The 27,725-nt window shown below is 41.9% G+C and overlaps 2 protein-coding genes across 5 annotated transcripts in view; both read right to left on the bottom strand.

The window, feature by feature from the left end:
* LOC307013506 (uncharacterized protein C1orf21 homolog) overlaps positions 1-6,196 on the bottom strand; it is a 33,047-nt gene extending 26,851 nt beyond the window's left edge. Inside the window, exon 1 of one of the 2 annotated variants that reach the window (XM_079640906.1) lies at positions 5,998-6,196. The gene's annotated coding sequence lies outside the window, so the exon portion shown is untranslated. Of the gene's footprint in view, positions 1-4,395; positions 4,415-5,997 lie in introns of those variants that run through there. The other variant, XM_079640907.1, reaches the window with a different exon arrangement.
* Positions 6,197-7,648: 1,452 nt separating this feature from the next.
* edem3 (ER degradation enhancer, mannosidase alpha-like 3) lies at positions 7,649-25,866 on the bottom strand. 3 transcript variants are annotated; one of them, XM_079640712.1, is made up of 21 exons: positions 24,682-25,866; positions 24,529-24,574; positions 23,662-23,762; positions 23,418-23,457; positions 22,941-23,053; positions 22,193-22,346; positions 20,136-20,270; positions 17,399-17,504; positions 16,962-17,059; positions 16,156-16,281; positions 15,984-16,067; positions 15,653-15,736; positions 15,192-15,316; positions 14,383-14,554; positions 13,639-13,784; positions 13,386-13,530; positions 12,532-12,723; positions 12,120-12,285; positions 10,438-10,623; positions 10,047-10,094; positions 7,649-9,061 (listed from the first exon to the last, which is right to left on the bottom strand). In XM_079640712.1, exons 1-21 carry the CDS (start codon positions 24,768-24,770, stop codon positions 8,541-8,543), a joined length of 2,877 nt encoding a protein of 958 aa, XP_079496838.1. In that variant the 5' UTR covers positions 24,771-25,866; the 3' UTR covers positions 7,649-8,540. The 3 variants fall into 3 exon arrangements, with proteins under 3 accessions (XP_079496838.1, XP_079496839.1, XP_079496840.1); XM_079640713.1 differs by having other exon boundaries at positions 10,080-10,094; positions 24,682-25,865; XM_079640714.1 differs by lacking the exon at positions 10,047-10,094 and having other exon boundaries at positions 24,682-25,865.
* Between the last annotated feature and the right edge of the window lie 1,859 nt (positions 25,867-27,725).

The following is a 27,725-nucleotide window of genomic DNA, read 5'->3' as shown; positions in this document are numbered from 1 at the left end:
TGTATATCATCCTCTCACTGTACATACATCTGCCAACCTTCATGCAGCAGCAAACACTTCCCCCCCCCCAATGACTAACCTAACAAACACAATGCTTTCTCTCATGACAGCCCAACTGCAGTTGCTCTGTGACACTCTGCTGGAGAATCACTGCTGTGTGCTGCAGTGTGTCTTTGCCTCGCTCTGTGACAAGGCAGAGTTTCAGTTTAACTCCTGGGCCAGCGCGCCATAATATTTACTCTAGCCAGGCAGCAAATGCTCTGCACCTCTCCTCTTGTCCCTGTTTAAGCACTCCATCAGCCTGACAAGCCTGACAAGCTGTGCCAACCTACACTCAGGCTGCAGGACAGTAGACGCTTCTCTCAGTGCTGCCCTGCTCCTTCAGGTGCGCATCTCCATTCTGCTATTCTTATGTTATGCACCAATACAACAAAGTAGATTCCTTGTGTTTAAACTGGTCTGCTGTTGTATGAGCACAACTCTCTCCTCTTTCTTTCTGTTGTAATGAGGGTGACAAGTGGTCAGAGAGGGGGAAGGATGGGGGGGGGGGGGGGGGATACAGGAGCTCCTCTGTTCTGTTAGGGAAACTGTAGCCTGGCCGCGTGGCTGATAATGAGACACACATAGCTAAGGCATGTGCTGTTACAGAAATAAAAGCAGGTTTTTGGACAAGTTGTTACACATTGGCAAGAGAGTAGACGTATGTTTTCACTCCAGGCCCATAAATGCACGGCTCCTTTCACTACTGCAGCTTTAGAGGAGAAACAGAGAGACAGGGGGTGGAGAAGGACGAAAGACAAAGGGGTGAAAGGTGGTCCAGGAAGAAGCAAACCGTACAGAAATGGATTGTTCCACCTTACAGGGTCCTGGCTAGGAGATGAAATGTCTCCTCTGAGGCCTGTTACTCGCTGGCATTGTACCTATGACTTCTCAAGAGCGAAACGAATCCCCTGGAAAAGCAAAAAGTCAAGTAGTCAAGCCTGTTTCTCTTGTCCCCTGCTGATACTACTATGTACTTATGATTCCTGTTGGGGCTGAGGTAAAAGCAGGTCAGAGCCTGAGGTGGTTAGAAAGGAAGGCGCATGATCTAAAAGAGGTTAAGGAACTGAAGAAATGCTGTAGTGATATTGTGGCTACCTCCTGCGTTGACATGAAGAGCAACCAGAAAAGTGAGTCATTAATGCCAGCTTTCAGTCTAAAGTTTCTTTCTTCAAAAGAACACACTTCCTTGTTGAACCCTTGATTTAAGATCTGGCTCTATTGTTCAGATGTATTTTAAAAAGTGAGTTAAATGCGTCTGTGGAAAAAGCATTTATTTCTATCCTGGCTGCGGTTTCTAGAATGTAAAAGAACTACTGCTATTCTCTCATTGTAGACCTGTAAAATCTACTATCATTGCATGTAAGTATTCAATATTAGTATGACTGAAAAAGCGCTTGTTCATTACATTTCGAAATGACAACTCGCACAGCTGATGAAGCAGGCTTCCTCCCACACAGCAGCCACACAAGGTCAAAGATACTTATGTTTCCTCTTCCAAAAATGCATCCGAATTGCTATCAAACCAAGCAGCAAAATAGAAGAATACCGGCATTAATATTAATTAGAAATTACCACAGTGGAAGAAAATGAATATCGTAATGGGCGAGCATGCAGCAGGATAATTTCCAAAGCTCTTTTCGGATGCAAGTCTGTGTGAATGAAACACAATGACATGTTTGTATGCTCTATCCTCCACCAACTAGCTGTAGATGAGCCTGTGTTTCACGTCTCACCATGGTTAGTGTGATACTTCCACAAATGTATTATTTGACATGCAAACCATCTCTTTTCGTCGTCTGTTATCCTGCACAGGGACACACTCGACAGACAGGACACCTTTTATTCAATAGACTTAATTCAACAGTTTCTATCATCTGTAAAATACACTAATGACACCTAACGGGAGATTTAGTTATTCACAATCCACAGACAGCAGTTGCACTTGGTAATGTGGCTGGAGTTATTATCGGAATACAAATTTCACCAACTGCCACCACAGAAGGCCTGCCATTCAATTAATCTGATTGGACATTGGTAAAAAACGTTGATGACATCTGGTGTTGTTCCGTTCTCAATTTTAGTTTCTTTAACTCGAGGCGTTCAGGGAGCGTTTGCAAAAGCAACAAGAGAAAAATGCTTCACTATCGTTGAAAATAATGACATAAAACATGCCTGAAGCTGCTTAAACATGCTGGGTCAGATCAGGGTCATCAGAGTGAAGCTAACAGTCTGTTATTTGTTGTTGATTTGATAGGAAAAAGCATGACATTTAAACTAGGCATTAAAGACATTTTAAAACTCTTTTCTGTCTTATTCATCGAGACATTACTCAGCAGATAGATTGCATATAAAGTATAAATACAAATATACAGTTGTTAGTTGCAGCCCTAGCCTTTTTATATGGTTTATGGTGGTTTATATGGTTCACCTGGAAGTCAATAAACAACAGGCTAACTGAAGTATTGCCCTTCCCTGTAGACAGTTATAGTGGTGGATGTTTCAAGTCAACATTGATCACTACCATAGCTATAACCTGAATTCATATCAATGTTGAGGTATCAAGATCAATTAAAATGACAACATATTTAGTTCCTGCAGTGTCTTGTTTTCTTCTAAAGTAAAACATATCTTGAGTAGAAAGCCAAATGTACACATTAAATGTCACAAAGTAATATAGTGTCTGTGCACAAAACAGAATTAAAGTGTTTTGCACCAATAACCAATACCCAACCAAAGACAGCAGCATGTTTGTTGTTATTTATTTTCCCTATCACTTATTGTACTATTAAATATATTGTTGAACGGTCCATTTATTTTCTCACATCAGTCCAACATTGCAGTTGTCATTAACAAGAATCGTGTCTAGAGATGCTATCAGAAACCATTTTATCTACGGTGCAGATTGGAAAAAGATGCATGCCATCTGATGGGAAAACACTGTGCAGAGATTCACACAGCAATACAAGAGTGAGAATAAGAGATAAGAAAGGAAAAAAAGAATTGGCTATCTAAATCAGCAGTGAACCCTGTCTCCATGTCCTGTTCCAACTGGACTCTGAACACAAAGTGCACTGTAAACACAGGCAGGGACACAGAGCACTGCTTTATCATGAGACAGAGGCAAACACGCAAAGCATGCATGAAGGCTGCACGGCCAACCCATGCTGAGTCAAGGCGAGCTGTCAGAAGGCAGACCAATGGAGGAAATAAACCACATCCAGTGTTCTGCACGTAGACTGCAATGCAGACACACTAACCAGAAGTAACAGAAGTGATGATAAAGACACCAGCAGGGATGCACAAAATCTATCAGGCATATAAATGATTGTACACTTAAGTACGATTTATATGATGTAATGTTCCCATAGTGAAGTTAGCGCTGTAGAAGCCAAATTGCTTTCATTATCTTAACGTAAAGTGCAGCATCTACACGCTCTGATAAAGTATCTGACAATATGCCTCTTTACAGTTAGTGTTTGCTCTGCCAATAAACACAGAGAAGAAGAAGCAGAACTAAATGCACCACCCTGACTAGAGAGCCGAGCAGTTAGTCGCTGATGTTGACATTTTGATTGTTTACATTCAACCCTATTGTCATTGCAAAGAGTACAAGAACCAGCACAACAGCAGATGTCCCAGAGAGAAAACAGGATTGCTAATTCCTATGCACGTTTTGTTATTAACTAGAGACAATGAAGAACATGTAAACAGTAAGAACTGTTTTTTGATAGGTTGTGAAAACTAGTGATGTCAGTTAAATTTGATCAGAGTTATGGAGTATTGAATAATCCACCTTTACTCACTATCTTAGCTGTTCTTACCCTTACTGTGCAGAAACTGCAGGTTATAAGCTTCTGTTTAAAATACAAAAAGTCATCTGATCAGTGTCGGCCATGATGAGGAGGTAATTTTTCGTTGCCAGTATTGTCTGAAAATAAATCCTTATCCTGCAACCTTCAACCAGAGTGCAGCTTTTAGTTTTCATGCTGCAACGTTTGCTGCTTGAGCTTTGAAAATGCAGTCAGGTAGGGCGAACCGATCGGCCTCTCAGTCAAAGTGACAGACACTCAGAACCCGGAGGGATCGTGTTATGCTGGCCTTGTGCTTTCTCGGCACTGCAATACAGACTACCTCATCACACCTGACAGCACTAGCACTGAATGCTGCTCAGAGCATGCAACGCAAAGGCAGACCAAACACAAGCAGGATGTAAGACACAGTCATGGGAACTCCCTCCCACGCCCACACACAAACACACAGAAGATATCCCGGTAACCATGGAAACCCTCCACATCCTCACCAATGACATCACAGGCTTTACATCAAGACACAAACATGGGGCCGGGCAATCACCTGATCCGCTGTTAAACCAGCTCAAGGTGAGGGGGCCACACAGGTGAACCATCTGGACGCCAGGATGATGGTGAAGATGATTGAGGGGATGAGGAAGAGGGACTAAGAATAGACCCTCCTGCCTCGGAGAAAGAGACAGAAGAGTGAGGAGGCGTGTGTGTGTTCAGTCTCTCTATTGCTAGCCACCGGAACCAAAAGCCATATGTGAGCAGGGACTCATGAACACACACACACACACACACACATACAGACTATGTGATGAGCAAGTGAGGCAGGCAGATGGATGAGGACAGAGAGATAAATCAAGCAGGGATGGGGGGGTCTCGCAACATCCACTCACAGGATTGCTGCTACTTGATGATCGTCACCTCGTGTACAGTATAAAACCCTGATGTAAGCTGCTGGTGACAGCATGCTCCGTGCTGTAATGCTGGCCACACCAACATACTTTCACACCAGGGTGCTGCACACAGACACCAAATGGATGTAATGGCCTGGTGTTGATCACATGGGGAAATCTACAGTAGCTAATGGCCATATAGCAACATTTGAAGCAGCAACCAGGAAAGCAGTTATCCAGTCTCTTTGCTGCTGTATAATAATGTCTGAGGAAGTGGGCAAGGATACATTTGAAGAAGAGTGTTGAGTTGCAAATGAGTCTGTGTATCAAATCTAATTCTGGCTGCTGTGGCTTTACTATTAGAAGCAGCTCCCTGTCTTCCCTCTGAGGCAATAATGAGCAACAGACTGCCTTCGAGTAATTCCTTGTTTTTCGAAATGCATGTGTGGTGATCAGCAGAAGGCAATGGTTCATATCCTGGAATGCTCTGGGAGCTGGGAGGCACACATGCTGGACAGAAGCAGTAGCAGCAGTAGCTCTAGCCCCAAAACGGTGCTCCCTCCTTGGGCTGAAGCTACAGCTCCTTGCCCCACCACAGAGCTCCGTCCTGGGGCTGAAGCTACAGCTCCTGGCCCCACCACAGAGCTCCGTCCTGGGGCTCCTGAAGCTACACCTCGGCTCAACAGCTGTGTCCAGCTGTGCTACAGGGAGACACTGGGGGCTTTGTTCCCCACAGGGGGAGGCAGGGTTGTTGGGAGAGGTAATGCAAACGGTGTCCCTGTGTGTACACATAATTTCATTTCCAGAAACTGTCTCCACCAGAAGTGTTTCCCCCCCGAAAGACGGCCCTACAACGGCAGCAGGCAGGGAGGGAGCAGCGGGACAGGGTGGCAAAGCAGACCAGGATGTGTGGAAAATTTCAAATACGCTGAGCCAACGCTGTCCAAGCCAAGCGAGGCACATTCACACACACACTTACTGAACCCCCAGAAATGCACACATCCCACTTGAAGCCCTCTTGCTTCTTGTATCGCCCGTGAAATTATGAGATATATCTGCACCGCCAAGTAACAAAACATCGATCAATGCTAAGCGGCGGTGTGCAGAAAGGAAAGCGCCGGGTAATCACGGCACACTCAGGAAACAACAACAAAAGAGAGGAGTAAAGAGAGAAAGAAACCACAGGCAGCAGCGTGGTTTACTCCCAGGGATATATGACACCTCTGGGAGAAGATTAACTAGTAATTCACGGTGTTACTCACTCAAATGAACCGGGTGCGCTCGGTCCACTGGAGGATAGCCGGTAGGTCTTCCGGCTGAGAGTCGGGTGGGATCTGCGCTATGGATACCGGAGAGCTCAGAGCCTGAAGGACTGAACGTAAACTGTGGCTTGCGTCATTTCACCAGGATGCCACTATTGCGCGCAGCAATGCAGCCATCTTGCTGAGGAGTGCCCCACCAACTCACCAATCACTGCTGGACATGAGGCTTATTTTGGTCCCAGAAATGAAAGTGATCCACCTAGAGATCTTAGTAATTCCCATGCATAATGCAGAGCAATATCTGAGGGAAACCCATTAACAAAATGGACTATGTTTCACATGTTTTTCATAAAATACTTATTGTTTAATGTCACTTGGTGTCACTTTAATATAGGCCTACTGTAAATCACTGCTTGATCTTGTCTTATTTTGGTCCCAGAAATAAAAGCGTTTCACCACGAGATCTTAGTATTTCCCATGCATAGCCTAATGCAGAGCAATATCTGAAGGAAACCCATTAACAAAAATTGATTATATGTCACCTTTTCTTCATAGAACACGTAATGTTTGGTACCACACTAGTGTAACTTTAATATCGTGTAAATTACTGCTTCAACCACAGGATCTTAATATTTCCTACATAATGCAGGGCAATATCTGAAGATATTTTGACAAAAAAATCGACTATATTTAACTTTTTCTTCATAAAATGCTCCATGTTTGGTGTCACTTAAATATACTTACTGTAAAGTATTGGTGGAAATTACTGAGTCTTATTTTTCTCCAAGAAATAAAAGTGATCCACCACGGAATCGTATAATTCCGAATCATAATGTAGTGCAATGTCTAAAGATACATTTACAAAAGAAAAAGTTATATTTAAACTTTTCTTCATAACATATTACATGTTTTTAAAATGTACTGCTGGACCTGAGTTTATTTTGGTCACAGAAATAAATGATCAAGTAAAAGGCAGTGCAATATCGGAGACAAAATTATGTGTTGAGCTTTTTTAACAATTTAGGGAAAAGTGTCTCCACCTCGACCAGGTGTAATATTAAAGGGCAGACATGGCAATGTATAAGTCGTAATAATAATCCCAATCGATACAACTGTTTTTAGTCTGGACACTTAGAGTGCATTTTTTCTATTTCCAATTTAGAGTGCAATTGTAATGCAGGGATTCACTTGTAACTGAATATAGCTCCTGTTAATCTTAATTAAAATATGTAATCACTTCTTCCACTGCAGCAGTAATCAGTTTGACAGTAATTATATTGTGCATATTGAGAATGTCATATTAATTTAACTGATTTTATGTGGGTGTACACCCACTGTTTATAGAAAAATGATTCTTGGAAAATAACTGGTTTAAAAATGTTACCTCTCACTCATCTATTCCGCTTTCTTGTAAAAGGCATTTCCTCAAAAAGTCCTCAGAAAAGAGATGCTTAACAGTATGATATATTAGAGCAACTTTGAAATCCCTTCTAGTGTTATAACATTCAGTAAGAAAACTACTTGGATTCAGCCAGGTCTACATCTAAAATCCTGAATCTCCTTTAATATATTATTTGTTTTTATCAACTTTAACAACTAAATTAAACATCCAGTGTAAAAACAGGACAAATAACCAAGCCAGACTTCCCAGTTTCCCTCTTAATCTTTTATTTCATTACATTTTATCACGTTAACTTAATGGCTTATTTCTGCTCCTTCCAATCAGTCAGCAGCTAAGCATGACAGACAGATCTCATAGCGCCCCCCTGTGGCCGCCTACAGCCGTGTAATCCATCCCAGCAACTGCTTAGGGAGTCTGCTCCACCCGATGTGGTCCAGAGGCTGTTTGTGGGGTGAACCAGAACCTGAGCAAAGCAGCGCTATATTATTTTAATCAATATATCTCCACAAATACATATTTACATAGATGACTTCATATATCCTCCAGAAAGATCAAGTTTGGCGTTGTCTACCATAAAACCCATAACAAAAAATATCCTGCAGTCACACATCCCCAAATGAATTAAGTCCTCAAGTCACATCAATGTGTACAAATGATTAGGCCAAAGACGTAAATGTATCACATATAATCATCACATTTAAAATCAAATTAATTGGTCGATGGATTAATTCATAATTGTTGGACCAATGCATAGAGAAAACAACAGTGTGAGAAGTAATTTGAAGTGGAAGTGAGAAGCTGTAACACACACACAGTCTGGCCCATTTTATTCATAGGGTTTCCTATGACAGATAAACAGAAACTGTATGAGAAAGTGAGGTAAAAACCCTGGTCTCTCATCCATTATCTACCAGGCTAAAAATGACTCCCTTATGGTCCGGAGATGCAGTGTTTGGGCTGCCTTGGCACGTGTTACCGTCCACAGAGACCAAGAGAAACAGTCTCTCCAGCTTTCTTGGAGCTCACCAGATTGAGCCCGGTGACTGGTGATGATGCGGCCCCTCCGTGCTCCTCCTCACAGGGAGGGATCCCAACGCAGTCACAGGGTACGACACGCCCGACGACTGTCAGAGCCCTAAGGTCAAAGCTCGTCCTTCTCCATCTGCTGGAACGCCTCCAAGTCTTCCCGCCAATCAGCCAGCAGTTCATCCACTGACTGCTTTGAGTCTGTGCCGCCTTCCTTGCTCTTTTCAGAGTCTGTCTCCTCTTTGGGCTGAGTCGAATCCGCCACTGTAGGAGGAGCTCTCTCTTCTGCGGGACTAGCTTCCTCTGCGGGACTAGCTTCCTTATCAGCTGGTCCAACTCCCTCTGCGTGACTAGCTTCCTCTGCGGGACTAGCTTCCTTATCAGCTGGTCCAACTCCCTCTGCGTGACTAGCTTCCTCTGCGGGACTAGCTTCCTTATCAGCTGGTCCAACTCCCTCTGCAGGACTAGCTTCGTCCATAGGACTAGTGTCTTGATCTACATCACTGACAGCCTCCTGTGATGGCTTAATCTCGTCTAGCGCCAAAGTGCTAATTAGCGATTGACTAATTGGCTCAAAATTGGTGGGGGTTGTTGCCTCAGTTAAGCAGCCCCCCTCAGAAGCTTCCACGTCCGCACCTGAAAAAGAAAGCAGAGGTGTGAGAGACGCGCAGAGCCTGTATACTCCTCCTCAGTCAGTCATCTTTACAACATGCAGCCATTCTTGGGCAAAAATAGAAGCGTTTTCATCGTGAGGTTGTCAACTGTAACAGCATGATGCTGACGGTGAGTCATGTTTCCCACAGGATAAAGACTTTCTCACATAGCTGCGCAACCAAATTGAGAGTCAACTGTGAAATGACATCTGGCAAAAAATATACTGTGAATTGTGCACCGATCTGGTTAGGGAAAGTTGATATGTATATTTAACTCCTGAGTGGATATGTGTTAAGGAACAAGTCTTTTAATGATACTTTACAGTCAAGGGGATAAAGCAATGACTGTTACTTCAAGGCTGTGGAATTTAGGTACAGAAAGGCAAAAGGGATCTGGCCTTTTTTGTATTCTGGTGGCTTTGTTTGAAAATAATAACAAGGTCTGTGGCCAATTGTCTGTTTTGGGAAGCAGCTCGTCTGTGAAAGCATGTAGCCAGATCCATATCAGCTCTTATTGTGCTGTTATGGATCCGATCCTGTATAAACACCCAGGTTACTTGTAAAGATTATGGCCTTTGTTTAGGCTTCCGCGCATTAGTTCTGGAATCTAACCATTTTATAACCCGTTTGACAGGAAACCGTTGGATCATCAAAAGCAATTTTAGGCTAGAATTAAGTAAAGTAGATCAAAAATAAACGGTGAGTCTCACACCAGAAACGGTCATGTAAAATCACTGTTATATGGCTATTGGTTTCCTCTAATGATTAACAGACATAGAAGAGCTGCCGTGTCCTCAGCTTTGAAGGGTAAAATCGCAAATGACAATACTGTGACCGCACCAAGCCTTTTTATATCAAACACAAACCGAATCCTGTGGTTTGAGGGCAGAGGGGAAATGGAGATAAAAGCAAGAGAAAGGATGCAGAAAGAGAATAACAGGCACAGAAAGAAGGAAGAGAATACTTACTGCCCTCAATCTGGCTGCCAGGGCGAGGTTTACCTTTGAATATTGTTGCTGCTCATCCAAATGGGAGAGGGTTATGAAAGAAGAAAAGAAACCAAGAGGAAAGGCACCGTTACAAACCACCACAGGGAATCGGCAAAGGAGCTAAGAATAAAAGAATGAGCATGCAATATTGATAAGGGGGTACAACTCCTAACCATCCACTGTTATAAACCACAGCTTGGGAATGAGTCACGCTCTCCGAGACTTCAAAATAATGCCTGAGTCCCTACATCTCATCTTTATTTCATGAAGCCAGGAACATAATGAGGCCCAGTCAGTGGAGAGAGAGATAACTCCACTGATGTGATCAATCTGGAGTGATAAGTGGAACACTCAGGGAGTCATGTCACACCTCTGTCTCTGGCTTTGTCGCTCAGCAGCACCTCCACCTCCCGGTACTCCTTCAGCGTCTCCAGCAGGATGTTGCCCTCCTTGTGGAAGAGGAAGAGGAGCGGCAGGGTGACGTCGTCCGTGCTGCGGCCGTCGCCCGCCATCTGAAACAGGGGCGCTGTGTCGCTGCTGCTGCCCTCGTTGTCGTCTGGAAGGAGAGGGAGAGAGCAAAGGGAGATGAGAGAGAGAGAGCAAAGGGAGATGAGAGAGAGAGATAGTGGTGCTGAAAGAATTTGTTGATCGAAAATGAAAATGAACTTACAACAACTTTTATACAAGGGACAGTTTCATCGCACAGGCCGTAAGACTGTTAAACAACTGAACTTTTGAAAGAACATCCATAACATTCATCTGTTTGCAACTTATATATATCAATATTCCAATTACTTGTATATAGAATATTTCTACTTTCACTATTTTATTGTATTACACTGCTGGAGTAGCCTGTGCCCTAAGACTTTCATTGTCATAACTCCACTGTAGCTATGTACAAATGACAATAGAAGCCTTGAATCCTTGAATTGAATATTTTTAATTGAAGTCCTTTAAAACAAGGTCGACTAATTTATTTAAGAAATGTCTGTTGTTGTATTTCTTTAAATTCAGCAACAGCGAATGCTCAGACATGAACAAAGGAAAAGAAAATACAGAATGTGTGACTGTAACGACGAGACGCCGTTACTGCTATTTACTAAATGGCATTAATTATATAAGTGTTCACCCCTCATCTTGTCTGTTGTTTCCGGTCGTCTCTGTGTTCCCTCCTGCTGATTATCCGATTGTGTTCACCTGGTGCCCTGTGTTTGCTCCTCCCCTCACCTGTGTCTAATTGCTCCCCCATCACCTGTGTCTGGTTAGTCTGTGTGTGTATTTAGGTGCTGTGTCTTGAGAGTGGTAGTATGTGTGAGATCCTGGTGGCTGCAGGCTGGGCTCACTTGAAACAGCAGCAGCAGGATTGAGGCTGTGTGTAATGTTTTAATAAAAGCCCACGTCGGGTTATATTTTTGGACGTTCTGCCTCCTTGCTTGGTCGGGCCGCTCAACGCTCAGTCTCACAGTGACTGTAAAAAGTGTGACTTTTCCTACCTGCCTCTCTCCCTGCCTTTGCACTCATTGCACGATACTCCAGTCTTTTCAAAATATGCTAGCTTGACATCTGTGAGTATAGTTGCCATGTTTGTTGTTTACGTCCATCATGATATGTTTACGTTTAGAGGGAGGCCTGAAGAGACGGGCTGTTGCCAAGTTAGCTACCTTAACTGTAAGAGTTAGCAACAATGTGCTGTTATTTTTGATTGGATGATTTTCTATAACACTTGTTGGCTTCTCCAATGTTAATGATCTTTAACACTAAAAACATATTTTTCTTTGACTAGTTTCTGACTTTTTCTAAATTTAAAAGTTTCATCTATTCATTAATACACTGTTTGTGGTATAAAGGGATTCACAGCTGTTTATAAAAGGTCCTATATAGAAGCAGTTTGTTAAGATCAAGCCTATTTGAGTTGTGCTTTATTATTAAGTCCTCATGTATTGTGTTGGACCCTAATCGACTGGCTGTCTTCAAGGTAATCTATTTATGGAGCTCTAATCTAGTCACTGCGCAGTCATCCTCCGTCTTCTGTCGTTAGCCCCTCACACTCACCGATGACGATGCCTCCGATGGCACCAGCCTTCTGGATGTGTCGGGCCTTCTCTGCGAACATGCACTGGCCCCTCTGAAGCAGGGCGATGTGGCCCCGCACGTACTCAGGGTTGGTGATCTCGCTGCAGCCGCTGTATGGTTCTGCCACCGTCACAAAACCTCGTAACTGGGGAAGAGACAGGAGGAGGAATTATTGCAAATAATAATGAAACAAGTTTTCAAATAAGGTGCTGCAGTTGTCCACACGTTCTCCTCTGGCGCTGAAACCATGTAGGCTTGAATCAGGAGGATATTGTAGGAGAGGAAGAGCCCTCTTACAAACGCCAGGAAAAAAGTGACAGGCTCTCGGAGGGAAAACAAACAGGAGGACTGAATGCCCGTTCAAAACCTGGCAGCTTGGCAAACTACTCACTCCTGTGGCACTTTTGGACAGGTCGATGCCAAACTGCGCTGGGCCGGCGGTCAGCACCACCCTGCCAAAGAACGGATCTGAGACGATCTGAATGGCTCGGGGCGGTAGCTGCTCCTTCTGCTGCTGGCTGGACAGCTCCATCATCTCCTGCATGAAGCGCACGCCGTCCTCTGCCGCTATCGCACTCACCGCCTGGGAGAGGAGAGGAAGAAGAGAGAGGGTTTTAAAAAACTATGTTGTAGAGTTTAAATAACTACTTGTACATGCATGTAGTGTTTTAAAAAGTAAAGTTTTTGTGAAAATAAATGAATTTAAGCATTTACAATTAATCAAGATTTTTTTGGATTCTCCGTTTACCGTGGCGGCCTGCTCTCTTTACAAATCCAAGCTAACAGTCATTGGTCATTTTGTGGGTGAAGTATTCCTTTTAAAACAATATGCACTTAATTTCTCTTTTTGACAAACAACTATTGACATTTTGAAAATGTGTTTTTTCTTCATATTAGAGATAGCATTGTATGTTTTTAGAGGTATCTTGCTTTACACTCGTATGTATATACTGGGGAAGAAACATTATAGAATCATTACTCCCCTTTATTCTTTCAAGGACTAATGTGCACCTTAGCTACAGTGTAGATATGGCAATTAAAACGTAAGTCAAACAGTGCAACATGAATATATATACAGTAGGACATAGAACAAATTAAAAAAAATGTATAATATTTAATACAAAACTGCCAAGAGCATCCGATTAATAGACTTAAAAGATGATTTCATGCCTTGGATTCAGTGTCTTTTAAATCAGCCACTAAAGAGGATATGTAGATGTGTCCCCTTGTTGATAGACAGCGTACCTGTGTAGCATGCTGCACCAGCTGCACCCTGCCATCTTTCAGGTGGATGAGAGTGACGCCCATTCTCCTCAGCAGCTCCAGATGCTCGGGGTTGTTTGCCATGAAGTCCTGCGCCCTGAGGGGAGGGCGGCCCATTCCAGGCTCCCTGACAGGAGGGAAAGGAGCCAGAAGTTAATAACATGGAAGAGAAACAGCATTACAGAGAGTAGATAACAAAGGGCAGGCACAGAACCTGGTCAGTGTGTTTGCATACCTGTAAGGAGCAGCACGGGGGCAGCTCTTATCCACAGCAGTACGGATTGGTTCCCTCAGATGACGAGGGTATGCGGGGTCAGGAAACAGGAGGCGAGTGTTAGGGCACGTCCACTCGAAGTTAGAGTCGTCCATCTCCTCCTCTGACTGCAGTATGAGTATAATACAGATTCTGTTAGGAACTGATATATACAGGCTCTCATTTAAAGGTCCCCTATTGTACAGTTTTTCATTACTTTATTATAGGTCTCAGATCAATTGAAAACATGTCTCTGAAGTGTTTGGCTCAAAACACCAAACAGATCATTGCAGCATTACCCATAATCCCCTCTGTTTCCAAAGTGCTGATTCTCTGTCTGTTACTTTAGATGAAAATAAGGAGCCCCTCCCCACGCCCCTCTGAGAGATATTTGGTTAAAAAGAACTCAATGGAGCTCTAGGAAGAGATTCAGGTGATAAGGTGTGGGGGGGGGGGGTTACCCTGGTTGCTGATTGGCTAATGGTTCCACAAGCCAAAAGAATCGTTATGACATCATAAAGTGGCCAAAATCTGATCAGCTCATTTTCAGACAGGTTGTTATAGAAATGGATCAGGACAAAAAGAGAGAGAATCTTTTTTCCTGAAACTTTCATAATCTCTTTACACAGAGGGGACACATGTTGATGTAGAAGAGACATGAAAAAGTGGATTTTGCATAATAGGTGACCTTTAAAGTCATATTTTAATTGTTGTTGTATGGAGTACCGTTCGGTTTGAGGGAATAGATTGCGAGTGAGGCGTGGTGGAGAGAGACAGGGGCAGGAGGTGAGCCTCGGTTGTGAAGATGTAGTCCTCGATGTCAAACGGTAAATCCTCATCATCAGCAAACAGCAGGAAGAGGTATTTAAACATCTCAGCAAGGAAGAACGAGTCCATCCTGATCCAAGGGAAGAGGCGAGAGGTTATAACTGTTGGTTGATTGATCAGATAATCATGTAGGGCGTGGCGGAGTAGAGCCAGACTTACCAGCAGGCTGTATTTGATCACCTTATCTGCGCTGTTTTCTCTATATTTGGTACATTCATGTTTTGTTGGTTACATTTTGATATGTATTTGACTTGTTAATTCATGTTTCAAGCATCTATTTTTTATGCATTTTTAAGCATCTTTCTAATTATTATATTATCCTTATAATACTGATTGCAGATATTTACTCTAATATTAAAATATTCCTAATAAATAAATATTGTAACATGTTTGAATTGCTTTTATTGTTAGAATAATGTGCTTTAGCGCCTAGGTTTCACATAACTCTTTAAATAAACACATTTGATCATTTCAAAGACCGTGGCATATGTTTGTTTGATTAAACACAAGTCCTAGCCATTATGTATTATCAATTATGTATTTTAAATCTGAATTATTAACATCATTAATTCAATATTAATCCAGCTCAGTTATAGTTTAATGAAATCTAACCTATCCCACTGTTAAACCCTCCCTTGCCTCACTAGCTGTGGCTTATACAAGGTGTTACATCATCTCATGTAACACTTTATTCTTTATATCCTGACCTGTCCTCGTGACTCCCAGTCCGCACGTCCTTCATCGCAGCGAAGCCGCAGGGAACACGAGCAAAGCGGTTGAGGTTGTCCAGGATGGTGCGACCGGCCTCCAGGTAGTAAGGGTCTCCTGTGGCCTGGGAGTAAAGAAGAAAGTTCATAACAAAGACTGTACTGTATATAAAAATAACAGAGGACAGAACATCAACGTTAGAGAAGTCTCCAGTGAGCCCTGATCAGACACAAAGATTTTCCTTCATACATATTTTACAAGACACCCGAATGCCAAAAGGCAAAGTATTGAATAATGCTTATTAACTGCAGAAATGGAGATAGTGAGTCTGAAACTGTGTAATGAGTCTTTTCATAATTGCAAGTTAATGTCATTTAGCTAAATCTGGTGGCTGATAATAGGCTCTCAGTAGAGTGAAAAGAGAACTCCTGCATTATGAAAGGCTTCTGTGATAAATCACCTTGTAAAGGAAATAGGTGCTCTCTGCAAACTCAGGCCTCAGGGGATGTTGGGCCCAGTGTACCCTGAAATCAGTAGTGAAGGCCTGGGGAGAGACGGAGAAGGACAAAGGGGTCAGCACAGCATCCAAAGCATCGTAATAAGAACAGACAGGCGAAGCTAAAAAAGCAGCCGTGTCGTGTGAAACGCAAGCTGCTTCACTTCTAAACAGTTACAGTTGGAGACACAAGCCATATGGGGTTACGAATAATCCACGGTCAAATTAAAAGACACCAAGTGACTTTTTTGTAGAGCAGACCTGTTTTCATGTTGGTTACACAAAGACAGATTACCTCTGGGAGGAAGTTGTGTTTCTTTGTGACTTGATACAGCATCTCATGTGTCTCGATGGCAGGACGGATATCTCCCTTCAACACCTGCAGATTGAAAACAATGATTACTGAAATGGCACAACAAGCCTACATTAGAAGAGTAACACTTTCAATATCTATGATCCAATCTGACCTGCAGTCCAGGGAAGAAGGCCAGCAGAGAGTCCATCCAGGTGCGAGCGGGGAGCAGAGGTTTGTGGATGTGAACGTCCAGCAGCAGCGGGGGCTGGCTGATGTACTTCATTATAGATGCATAGTGCTAAATGAGGCATACGAAGCAGAACGATTGAGGATATAAAAACAGCATGTGGTGCTCGGTGATATACACAGAAATAACGTGTTGCAATTATTTTGACTGATATTGCAATTGGGATATGTTTCACGGTATTAGAGGTAGTGATCATTCTGCATCTTTATCATTGGTAAATATTTGATACAGATCATAAAATAAATAAATCATGGTGGGATATTTTAATATATGGTGCTAGTCCCAAGAATACTTCATTCAAATTTGGTTTTAACAAATATTTTTTAACCTGTAACATATATACTGCTTTTTTCGTTTTGATTATTGCGCTAGTCCATATTGCAATTTTGATTAATGATGCAGCCCCAGAGGAAAAGTATTTAATTTAATTTTGGTGCTGGAGAAGAAAAAATAAATCCTGAAATGCACATTCTGAAAAGTGTAGCACTGCTTTTTGTCAGAAAGGCCACGTTGAGAAAATGCTATTATGCAATAATAGGCATCAAATGACTCTGTATGAATGTGTGTGTGTGTGTGTGTGTGTGTGTGTGTGTGTGTGTGTGTGTGTGTGTGTGTGTGTGTGTGTGTGTGTGTGTGTGTGTGTGTGTGTGTGTGTGTGTGTGTGTATGAGTGTGTGCGTGTGTATGAGTGTGTGTGTGTGTGTGTATAAGAGTGTGTGTGTTTGTCCTCACAATATTGAACCGCTGCAGAAACTGGTCATCTCCCAAGAGGACATAAGCCTTTAGCAGGTATTCATAGTAAGAGTCGATTCCCGCTCCTACTCCGCTGTCTGGAGACACACAACCATACATCACTTTAAAAGACATATTGGATGTTTTCTATTTTTACCCGTTAACGCAATCCCCTCTCACCCAGACAGAAAGATATACTTATATCTAATACACACTTTCCCATGTCCTTGTTTACGCCTACATATGAACAACTCTCCCCTCAGGTCCCCTCTACCCTCCCCTCCCCCCTCAGGTCCCTTCCCCTCAGGTCCCCTCTACCCTCCCCTCTCCCCTCAGGTCCCTTCCCCTCAGATCCCCTCAGGTTCCCTCAGGTCCCCTCTACCCTTCCCTCTCCCCTCAGGTCCCTTCCCCTCAGGTCCCCTCTCCCCTTCTCTCACCCCTGCGGACCCACTCTCCAGAGTGGATGTTGATGGTTGTTCCCACCAGGTTGCTGTTTCTCTGTCTCTTCTCCCACAGAAAGTCCATAGCTCTCCGGGCATGAGCCTGTGAGGAAGGGAGCATTATTGATTTTTAAAAAGTGAAAAAATCTATCCGCAGTAGCTGTCTGCTGTGAGAAAGATCATAGTGATTGGCTCTTTGCTTGATCAGCAGTCGGCCGCTGCCAGGATGTGAAACAGAAACCATTGCACAGGGTAAAATATCTAACACTGTTTCACAATACCTCCGCAGATACAGGTTCCCTACCCATCATTATCTGAGTACCAGTCAGAAGTTTGGACACACCTTCTCTTTCAATGGTTTTTGTTTATTTAAAAATGTTTCTACTTTGTAGATTAATACTGAAGACATCAAAACTATGAAAGAACACATATGGAATTATCTAGTAAACAAAAAACTGTTAAACAATCCAGAAAATGATTTTCTTTTTAGATTCTTCAAAGTAGTCCCCTTTTGTCTTGATGACAGCTTTGCACACTCTTGGCTTCTCTCAGTCAGCTTCATGAGGTCGTCACCTTGAATGGTTTTCAATTAACACGTGTGCCTTGTCAAGAGTCAATTTGTGGAATGACTTGCCTTCTTAATGTGTTTGAGACCATCAGTTGTCTTGTGCAGAGGTAGGGCTAGTGCACAGTGGAGAGCCCTATTTGACTACTGTTGTAATCCATATTATGGCAAGAACCACTCAACTCAGTAAAGAGAAACGACCGTCCATCATTACTGTTAAGAAATGAAGGCCAGTCGATCCGGATAATGTCAAGAACTTTGAATGAATCCTCAAGTGCAGTCGCAAAAACCATCGAACGCTATGATGAAACTGGCTCTCATGAGGACCCCCCCAGGAAAGGAAGAGCAAGAGACACCTCTGCGGCAGAGGAGAAATACATCAGAGTTACCAGCCTCAGAAACCCAAAATGAAAGCACCTCAGATTAGAGCCCATAAATGATCACAGAGCTCAAGTAGCAGACTATCTCAACATCCACTGTTCAGAGGAGACTGCGTGAATCAGGCCTTCATGTTCCAATCGCTGCAAAGAAGCTACTACTGAGGATGAACAACAAGAAGAAGAGAATTGTTTGGGCCGAGAAACCCAAGGATTGGACATCAGACCAGTGGAAGTCTGAACTTTGGTCTGATGGAGTCCAAATTGAGTTTTTTTTGTTCCAACCTCCGTGTCTTAGTGAGACGCAGAGAAGGTGAGCGGACGGTTTCTGCATGTGTGGTTCCCACCGTCAAGCATGGAGGAGGAAGTGTGTTGGTGTGGGGGGGGGGGCTTTGCTGGTGACACTGTTGGTGATTTATTCAGAATTCACGGCACACTTAACCAGCATGGCTACCACAGCATTCTGCAGCGCCATGCCATCCCATCTGGTTTGCCTCTTACTGGGACCATCATTTGTTTTTCAACAAGACAATGACCTCAAACACCCCTCCAGTCTATGTGAGGGCTATTTGACTAAGAAGGAAAGTGATGGAGTGCTGCGTCAGAGGACCTGGCCTCCACAGTCACCTGACCTCAACCCAATTGAGATGGTTTGGGATCAGTTGGAGCGCAGAGTGAAGGAAAAGCAGCCAACGAGTGCTCAGCTCCTCTGGGAAGTCCTTCAAGGCGGTTGGAAAACCATTCCAGGTGACGACCTCATGAAGCTGACTGACACTTTTTGGTATACTAGATAATTCCATATGTGTTCTTTTATAGTTTAGATGTATTCAGTATTAATCTACAATCTAGAAAATAATTTAAATAAATAAAAACCTTTGAATGAGAAGTTGTATCCAAACTTTTTACTGGTACTGTAAGCCGACGTGTTTTTAAAAAATGGTCTGATAGGTAATACGTCAAAGATTCTCCATAAGAATGACATTGCAGTAGATCCACAAGCTTAGTTTTGTCTGTTCTAATAGTTTTGTTGATATGTATTTAGCTGAGTTGATAACATTTAAGTCATTATTCCAAATAACTATTTTTGGTAACACTTTGTATTAAGGTACACACATTCACCATCAACTAGTTGTTAATTAACATGCATATAAGCAGAATATTGGCTCTTTATTAGTCATTATAAAACACTTATTAATGCCTTATTCTACAAGTAATAAGCCATTAGTTGAGTTTTTCCTCAATAACCCTCCAATTAGTGCTTATTTATTGCAAGTAAGGAAGTGGTTATACACAAGTTTTGGTCTTAATATGCTCTGCTCAATATGGGCCTAATAAGGCAGTAGTACCACAAGAATAGTAATTCTCCCATAATAACACTTAACAAATATGATCTATTCTTATGTAACAAAACATGCAACTATAAGTGTTAATTAAGTCTAAATAACTCAAAATTAGGTATTTCTATCTAAGAAAAAGTGCCTTATTTTACAGTGAAGTCTTGTTCATAACCAATAAGCTAGTAGTTTGACTCTAATTAGGTATTTCTATCTAAGAATAGTATGGAGGCTAAAATATATCGCCCCTCATACATAATACTTTATTTGGCAGTATACTTCTGTTCACACTGGTGACAAATGACAACATGACTGTTTTGTTCCCTAAATATGTGGTTAAATTAAAAAATTAACACTTTTGACATGTGCATTTAAAAGCAGTGCAATTTACATGATAAACCACAACATGATCAGATAGCTGTAATAGCAAGATATTTTAATTGTTGTTGATTTGATACCTCAAAGACAGGATCCCCAGTGAAGCGACTTAAGGCGGCAAACTCCAGGATAAGGGTGCCAGCACAAGCAGTGCAGGTGTCTGTTTCTGTGCCTGTTCTCGTCTCAGGACCCCTGACACCGTGTCTCAAGTTCACCTGTCAAGCAGAAGGAAGACAACCATTAAACTATCTGTTGTAAGAGTCGCATTTGTTCTGCAAGAAATATTTGCATGATCAAAGTCAGACAAGAAATGTTCCAAAGCTACCCGCAGAGAAGTGGAACACAACATGTTATTGATGTGGTCATGAGCTGAGAGGTTATAAGTGTCATTTTAAAATGTTGCAAGCCAGGAAAAGTTGTTCTAAAATCTTAAAGGTCCCATGACATGGCCATTTCTACCGATCATAATTCCATTGTTGAGGTCTACTAGAATAGATTTACATTGTTCAATGTTCCAAAATCACATTGGTTTCTCATACAGCATCTCTGTATAGTATGTGTATTCACTCTCTGTCCTACAAGCCTTGTTGGAGCTCCAGCCCCCGCCCTCCCTATGAGCCCACTGTGCTCTGATTGTGCTCTGATTGGTCAGTTCTCCCACTCTGTTCTGATGAGTCCACCACCGTTACAGCGGAACATCAGTGATTATGTTTTACAATGGCGTTTGTTAGCAACCAGGAAATGACACCAGTAATGACAAACAGATGTGAATGCTGCGTTAGGGCTGCTCGATTATGGCAAAAATCATAATCTCGATTATTTGGGTCAATAATTGATATCACGATTATTAAAAACGATTATCCATTTACTTTGAAAACATCCATTTATTGAAAAAAAATGTGAACAGTATGTTTTTAACAGTTGATTACCCTGGACTTTAAGTATAACTCAACTGAAAAAACAATAAAAAAAATAAAAATAAAAAAAATAAAAATAAAAATAATCGTTTTATTTCGATTATGTTGTTTTCATAATCGTTGGAAGCCAAAATCGTAATTGCGATTAATTGAGCAGCCCTATGCTGCGTGGGGTCTGGGTGCTGTGTTGGCGGGACGTTGAGGGGCTCGCTGCTCTGCCCTTTGAGGCTCGAGGAGCAGACAGTGTGAGCTGGAATACTGGTGTCCTTTCCTGGTTGCTGCGTGGGGTCTGCGAGACAGCGAGATACAGCGGAACTAAGCCTGAGCGTTCGCGTTCGCGTTCGCGTTCACACACACACACACACACACACACACACACACACACACACACACACACACACACACACACACACACACACACACACACACACACACACACACACACACACACACACACACACACACACACACACACACACACACACACACACACACACACACACACACACACACACACACACACACACACACACACACACACACACACACACACACACACACACACACACACACACACACACACACACACACACACACACACACACGCTGTGAGTGTGTGTGTGTGCGGGGAATCGTGGAGCCGCGGCTGAGAAAATATAAGGCTGAGTGAGTGTGTGTGTGTGTGTGAGGAGCTCATAGTGACGTAATGGCTCCGCGGATTGGTCCAAATGACCCCAATCCGCGGAGCCATTACGTCACTATGACCGTTACGTTACTATACTCAGGAAGAACTTTTTTTTTTTAAATCTCCAACGAGGCGTTCTGGGGCAGCATAGACAGGTCTTTTCTGTGTTAGAGTTTTACTCGCTACAGGGTGTACTTTGAGGGTTTGTAACCGTTTACATGCATAAAAACCTACGTAACACACAAGGGGACGGGTAATAACCGGAAAAGCTTGTCATGGGACCTTTAAGTGTTTTTATGTTCTGAACACAATGTTCACTGACTTCTCTCACTGCAACTGAGTGGGTTCACCTCATCTAGAGTAGCTACATTTATTTAAAATCAAGCATATTCACAAGTGGAATAATAGAACTACAAAAAACAAGTATGTGTAACATTCTTGTTAATTATCCCCGCATTAGACAGACTACAGTGCGTGTAGGTCTGTTTCTGAACTTGATTTGGGTTGGATTCTGTATTGTGTGCAGTGGTCTCACCCTGGGATAAGGCAGGCCGCTGCTGGTGTTGAAGGCCGGCAGCAGGCGGAGGCCCAGGTCTTTGGCCATATGTAGGAGCTCATCCTGGTACCACTGCATGTTCTGACCTCCGTCTTTCAGCATCACGGCCATGGAGTGCCCTCCCAACAAGCCTCTGAACATAGACACGACCAAGAGCCACATTAAGAATTAAGTACATCATATATGCTACGATTACAGAGGGAAACTTTTAAAGAAAGATGGAGGTAACTAATAGGGGGGGACTGGGATTAATAATGGAAGGATTATAAAAATTACAAAAAAAGGAACTGGACTGTGTGACACCCCAAAATAATATAATATGACTCCTTTCAAATTAGGAATTTTTATTTTTGAAATATTCTGGTACATGGATATTTTTCCTAAGTATATTGGACTGTATTATTGTAATATGTAGGATGACCTTATATATAACCCATCTTTTATTTTTGTTATACCTGTGTTATTTACATTCTCAGTGTTATTGATTTCTATACGTTCTGTTTTTTATATTCTCATGTTGAATTTCTTGGATTTGAGACCTTCTACATGTTGTGACCCCTTGTTAAAGAAACTGTTCATCTAAATTGGAGTACTAATGGATGTAAAGGGGAATGTCAGAAAATAACTAATAAAGAATAACTTTGAATAAAATAAAAAATAAAAGAATTACATCATAAGAGCTATTTGTTAACCATTGACATGTGTTGATAGTCTGATCCAATCTCACCCAAGCACTCGTATGTTGGTTTCAAAAACCGACACCACAATGTCGTTGTCCAGCCTCACATCTTTCAGCACTCTTCTCACTGCCGCCTCGAACTCTGTCGTCTTGTTCAAAAGCTGTCAATCAGAAAAAAACATTACTATAAAAATCAGGTTTAAGTAGAAGGCATTTCATAGTTTAAAAGTGGAGTGAAAGACTCAAGATAGACTTAAAACAACTGCCCTTAAAAATACTAAATGAATGGCTTTGTTAATGTTGGATTTAGTCAAATCAAAGCACAAAGGATGTCTGCACAAGGCTCTGAATAAATAGTTTATTTCTCTTTTCAAGACTTCATTGTGGTCTGCAGTTCAGTATTTTTTGTCTTGCAATTTTATAGCCAAATCCATACATTTCTCCAATTTCATCAATACTTTCACAGTATTCTGCCTTTTCAAATAAATAATGACTGCAAGACAACAAAACATGGAAAATACCCACCACTAGAGTATCCAGAGTGTCTATGAGCGTCAGAGAGAACCTGTCGGAGAGAGACAAATATATTTAGCAAGGGAGTAGATTTTGAATCACAATAATGAATGTAAAAGTTATGTAATATACAATTATAAGTAAACTTCCACCTCTGCCAGGAGCTCAACCAGGTGTGGTTATGTGTGTGTCTGTTGACCCATGTCATAATTGCTCTGTTATTGCATTAGATCTTAAGGAACAGCGCGTTACTCACTTTCCTAAAGCGTCGTCCACGTCACCTCGACTGGGTTCAAGCCCACGCACTCTTCCTCTGCACGTTAGTGGCATCAGCTCATCTGCTGGGTACGCGTGGTCCTGAGAAACAAAAAACATAATTTAAACACCATGCACCTTACATTTTTGTCTTTTCAATAGTAGGCCAGCTCAGTCTGATTGTTTTAAATCCCCCTCTCTTTATCTGTTTTATTGTATTACACTGTGGGAGGAGCCTGTGACCTAAGATTTTCATTGTCATAACTTCACTGTATCTATGCACACATGACAATAAAAGCCATGAAAGTTGAAACCTGATCCTACTTAACGCCTGAAATCAGCCGCTCAGTCTTTCTCCCGTGTCTGTGGCAGCAAGCTGATTCCCACGTGCTCTCTTAACCAGTTGACGCATTATTATTATAAAAATCATCATCAACATCACCTTTAACTGTGACAGTCAAGTGCTGTGAAGGAAATAATTCATCAAACCGCTCTCATCGTGGGTCCTCGACTCCTCTCCTCGTACTTTGACTGGTATGACAAGGCAGAGGCACTTTAGGCAACTCTCCAACTAAGTTCAATTACAGTCTAGTTTATACACTGATCTTAAAGCTGCCATAACAATCTACATGATACTTGAAATAAAAATCCAAAAAGCCAGCAGGGACTATAAATTATCAAAACTACAAACATCACATCTTATATTACAATAGATATGCTTTACTCTATTACAGTTAACTGGTTTGGGCAGGGATGCAAACAAGAACCGTTCTGGTCACTTGATATAATCTGGAAACACATTTAAATATCAAAGCTGCATGACAAAAATACAAACAGTTGTAGGTAGTGGAAATAGATATTTACTTACCATATAATTCTGATATGCATGGTCAAACATCTCAACCACTTGGTTCCTTCAGGGAGGGGAAAAACACAAACAAAAGTCAGCATTGTTCAATTGTTTTCAGTGTGAAAATGTATTTTTTTGCTAATGGGAACTGTCTGATTTCTCTCAACTCACCTCAAGCGGCTTTTCTCCTCTCGTGACATGCTCTCTCCGAGTCTGCATAATGCTCCAAGCAGCATCAATGAGAACAGTACAGCCGGCATTGTGGTAGGGGGGCAAGATCGCAGCAATATGCATAAACTACCGCTCTCAGTCAGACCCAGAGCAAATACTTAGTCATAACCACTGCCCTAACCAAACACCCAAAACTAACCAGTGTTATACCTCTGAGATCATTTTAAAGCACGTTTGGCTTTGCCTAAGATATACCACTTAATCATCTACAGGCACAGAAAGCTTTACAGAATAATGCTAGTAGGTTGCTGAATCTTGCCACTGACACAGCGTCCTTGTTTATCAGCAAACATCTAAAACAGCAATATTATTCCTATTGTGACTATGTATGAAGTGCACTTAAACTGCAATTAAATAGGAATGTTGTTATTTCAAGTAACCAGATATCGAGGTGTGATTGACAGAGATGTACCAGACATAAGGACTAGTGCAAAGTTGCTGTGCGCAGGTTGGTGAGTCACACCTGCTTATTTCTCCAAAGTGTCAGGTGTGACACGTTGACATAACCACGTTTCATGTAACTCTCACCTAAAGCAAACCGGTTATCCCAAGTTAACCCTTCAATGTAAACATGAAAATAATATTATTTCCTAGATGTAGTCTTATAGCAACAGCGATGTAGGAAACAATTCCGTTAACACGACACACCTTATCTAAGACTCACTGTAAACCAAAGGAAGCACAGCACACCAACCCTTATGTTGTTTGTGTTGAAAAACCCACTCGTTTACAACACAATCAATTAATATACAAGTCAAACCAATAACCCATTTGGAAACGACTTGTTCATACCAGTTCCTGTTATCACTCTGGTGTGTCAAACCTTTTTTAGATATTATAAATTAATGATGTCCTCCTCTTTGACAGTTATCTTCAGGTTATCGTTGTCAGGGTTTAATTAGCCTGTTAGCCTGTTAGCCAGCCGCGCTATAACTAGCCGATCTCGCCATAACGGACTGATCGATAACGCGAGAAAAATCCACAAAAAACGCGTCCATTGTAGAGCAACGCACCTGTGCGATCTGTTTTTTCTGTACCTCTGTTTAAAAGTGTAATAATTCCGCCGTAAGAAGCTGTTACGCTAAGCTAGCCTGTCTAAAAAAAAAACGGATGACGACAACAACATCCGCTTCCTGGATCGTTGCGGCATGTATTACGCCCTGAGTTTAGTTTTTCAGGCAAACATTCCTCGCAGGCTGAGAAACATATCGCCCCGCCTTCGATGGGATGTTGCACTCCTAACTTTAGATTTGACTGTAGTCCTTCAACTAAAAACATATAACTTTAATTTAAGGACAACAAGATGTGTGTTAGGATTCGAATTTGTTGGACAAGAGGTTTGAGAATTTACCTGAAAGTCTACATTTGGGAAATGAATAGTCAATAATAACCTAGCAGACCATTCTCCCTTGTGTTGCCTTTAATCATTAAAATTGAACTATGGTAATCAAGGTGATATGATCTATAACCTAATCCAGAGGCAACATTGCACCACTGCTCTGCTGGCTCAACAAATCCTCTCTTCTACCATGTATGTGTATTGTTGGAATATCAGTTTATTTTTGTACATTTATCAAGCCATATTATTTTTGAACACTTAGTGCCGGGGGTTAGCTGCACATGGTGTATATAAACAGGGCCACATGTGACAGGATGTGCACAGGATTACAGGGAGGGAGAGAGAGAGAGAGCATAGTCGCTCTGACTATTCCAAACACTGACTGGAGGATTCATCCGTGGTATTGTACAAATCTGAATGAAATAAATATTAAACTGCATTCAAAGACAGGAAATCATCTGTTATGTGTCTGGATAACTCTAACCTGTGTAGTAGACCTAATGGCAAACGGAATTAATTGCCATTAGAATCAGCGTCTTGTATTTTTAAATGTGTAAGGCTACTACACTTGTTTCCCTTTCAACGCACTGTACCTGAAACATATTGCTTATACATGTGAGATCCACATACTAATTTCGATCAGATTCAGTGTCATTTCTTCAGAAAACATTTTTTAGTGCAGATGTTACGGTGGCCGGCAGGTGCAAACGCGGTTAGTATTTAAGACGCTCAGCTGCCTTAACATCCGCAAATCAGGAGGCAAGAAGTGTTAGATGAACATCTTAATGTATATGAAGAAAGACATTCGTCACAGAGTGTTGTAAATATACCTTTTTCTATTCAAGAGTTGAGAAGAGCATTAAGTAAGTGTAAAATGACTGCTCCTGGGAAAGATAATGTATGTTATATAATGTTGACCAAATTAAGTGATTTTGCATTAGGAAAGCTGCTGGAGATGTACAATAAGATCTTGGAAAAAGGGAAGCTGCCAATAATATGGAAAGAGTCAGTCATTATTCCTATTAGGAAACCTGGGAAAGATCCAACCAGTCCAGGCAGTTATAGACCTATAGCTCTGACATCGCACTTGTGTAAAGTTATGGAAAGAATGATAACAGAAAGGCTAACATACTACATTGAGAAAAATTAACTAATGACTCTTTATCAGATTGGGTTTAGAAGAGTCCGGAGTACTTTAGATCCACTGCTGTGCCTGGAGTCTGAAGTCAGGAAAGCCCAAGCGAATAAGGACTGTGTTGTAGCTGTATTCTTTGATGTGGAAAAAGCTTACGATATGATGTGGAAGGAAGGATTATTAATAAAACTGGAGATTATGGGTCTGGGAGGTAATGTATATAATTGGATTATGGATTTTTTGTTTGGCCGTGCCATCAGAGTCCGAGTTGGCAATTCATATTCTCGAAGGCATGAAGTTGAAAATGGAACCCCGCAGGGGAGTGTCATCAGTCCTCTTTTATTTTCTAACATGATCAATGATATATACACACAAGTAGGATCTGATATTGGTAAGTCACTTTTTGCAGATGATGGAGCTATTTGGAAAAGGGGCAGAAATGTAAAATATATTTTAGCTAAGATTCAGGAAGCCATTACGGAAATTGAAAGTTGGTCTCTGACATGGGGG

Source organism: Notothenia rossii, assembly GCF_949606895.1.
Source record: "Notothenia rossii genome assembly, chromosome: 1".
Taxonomy (NCBI): domain Eukaryota; kingdom Metazoa; phylum Chordata; class Actinopteri; order Perciformes; family Nototheniidae; genus Notothenia; species Notothenia rossii.
This window is presented reverse-complemented; position numbering and strand designations above follow the sequence as displayed.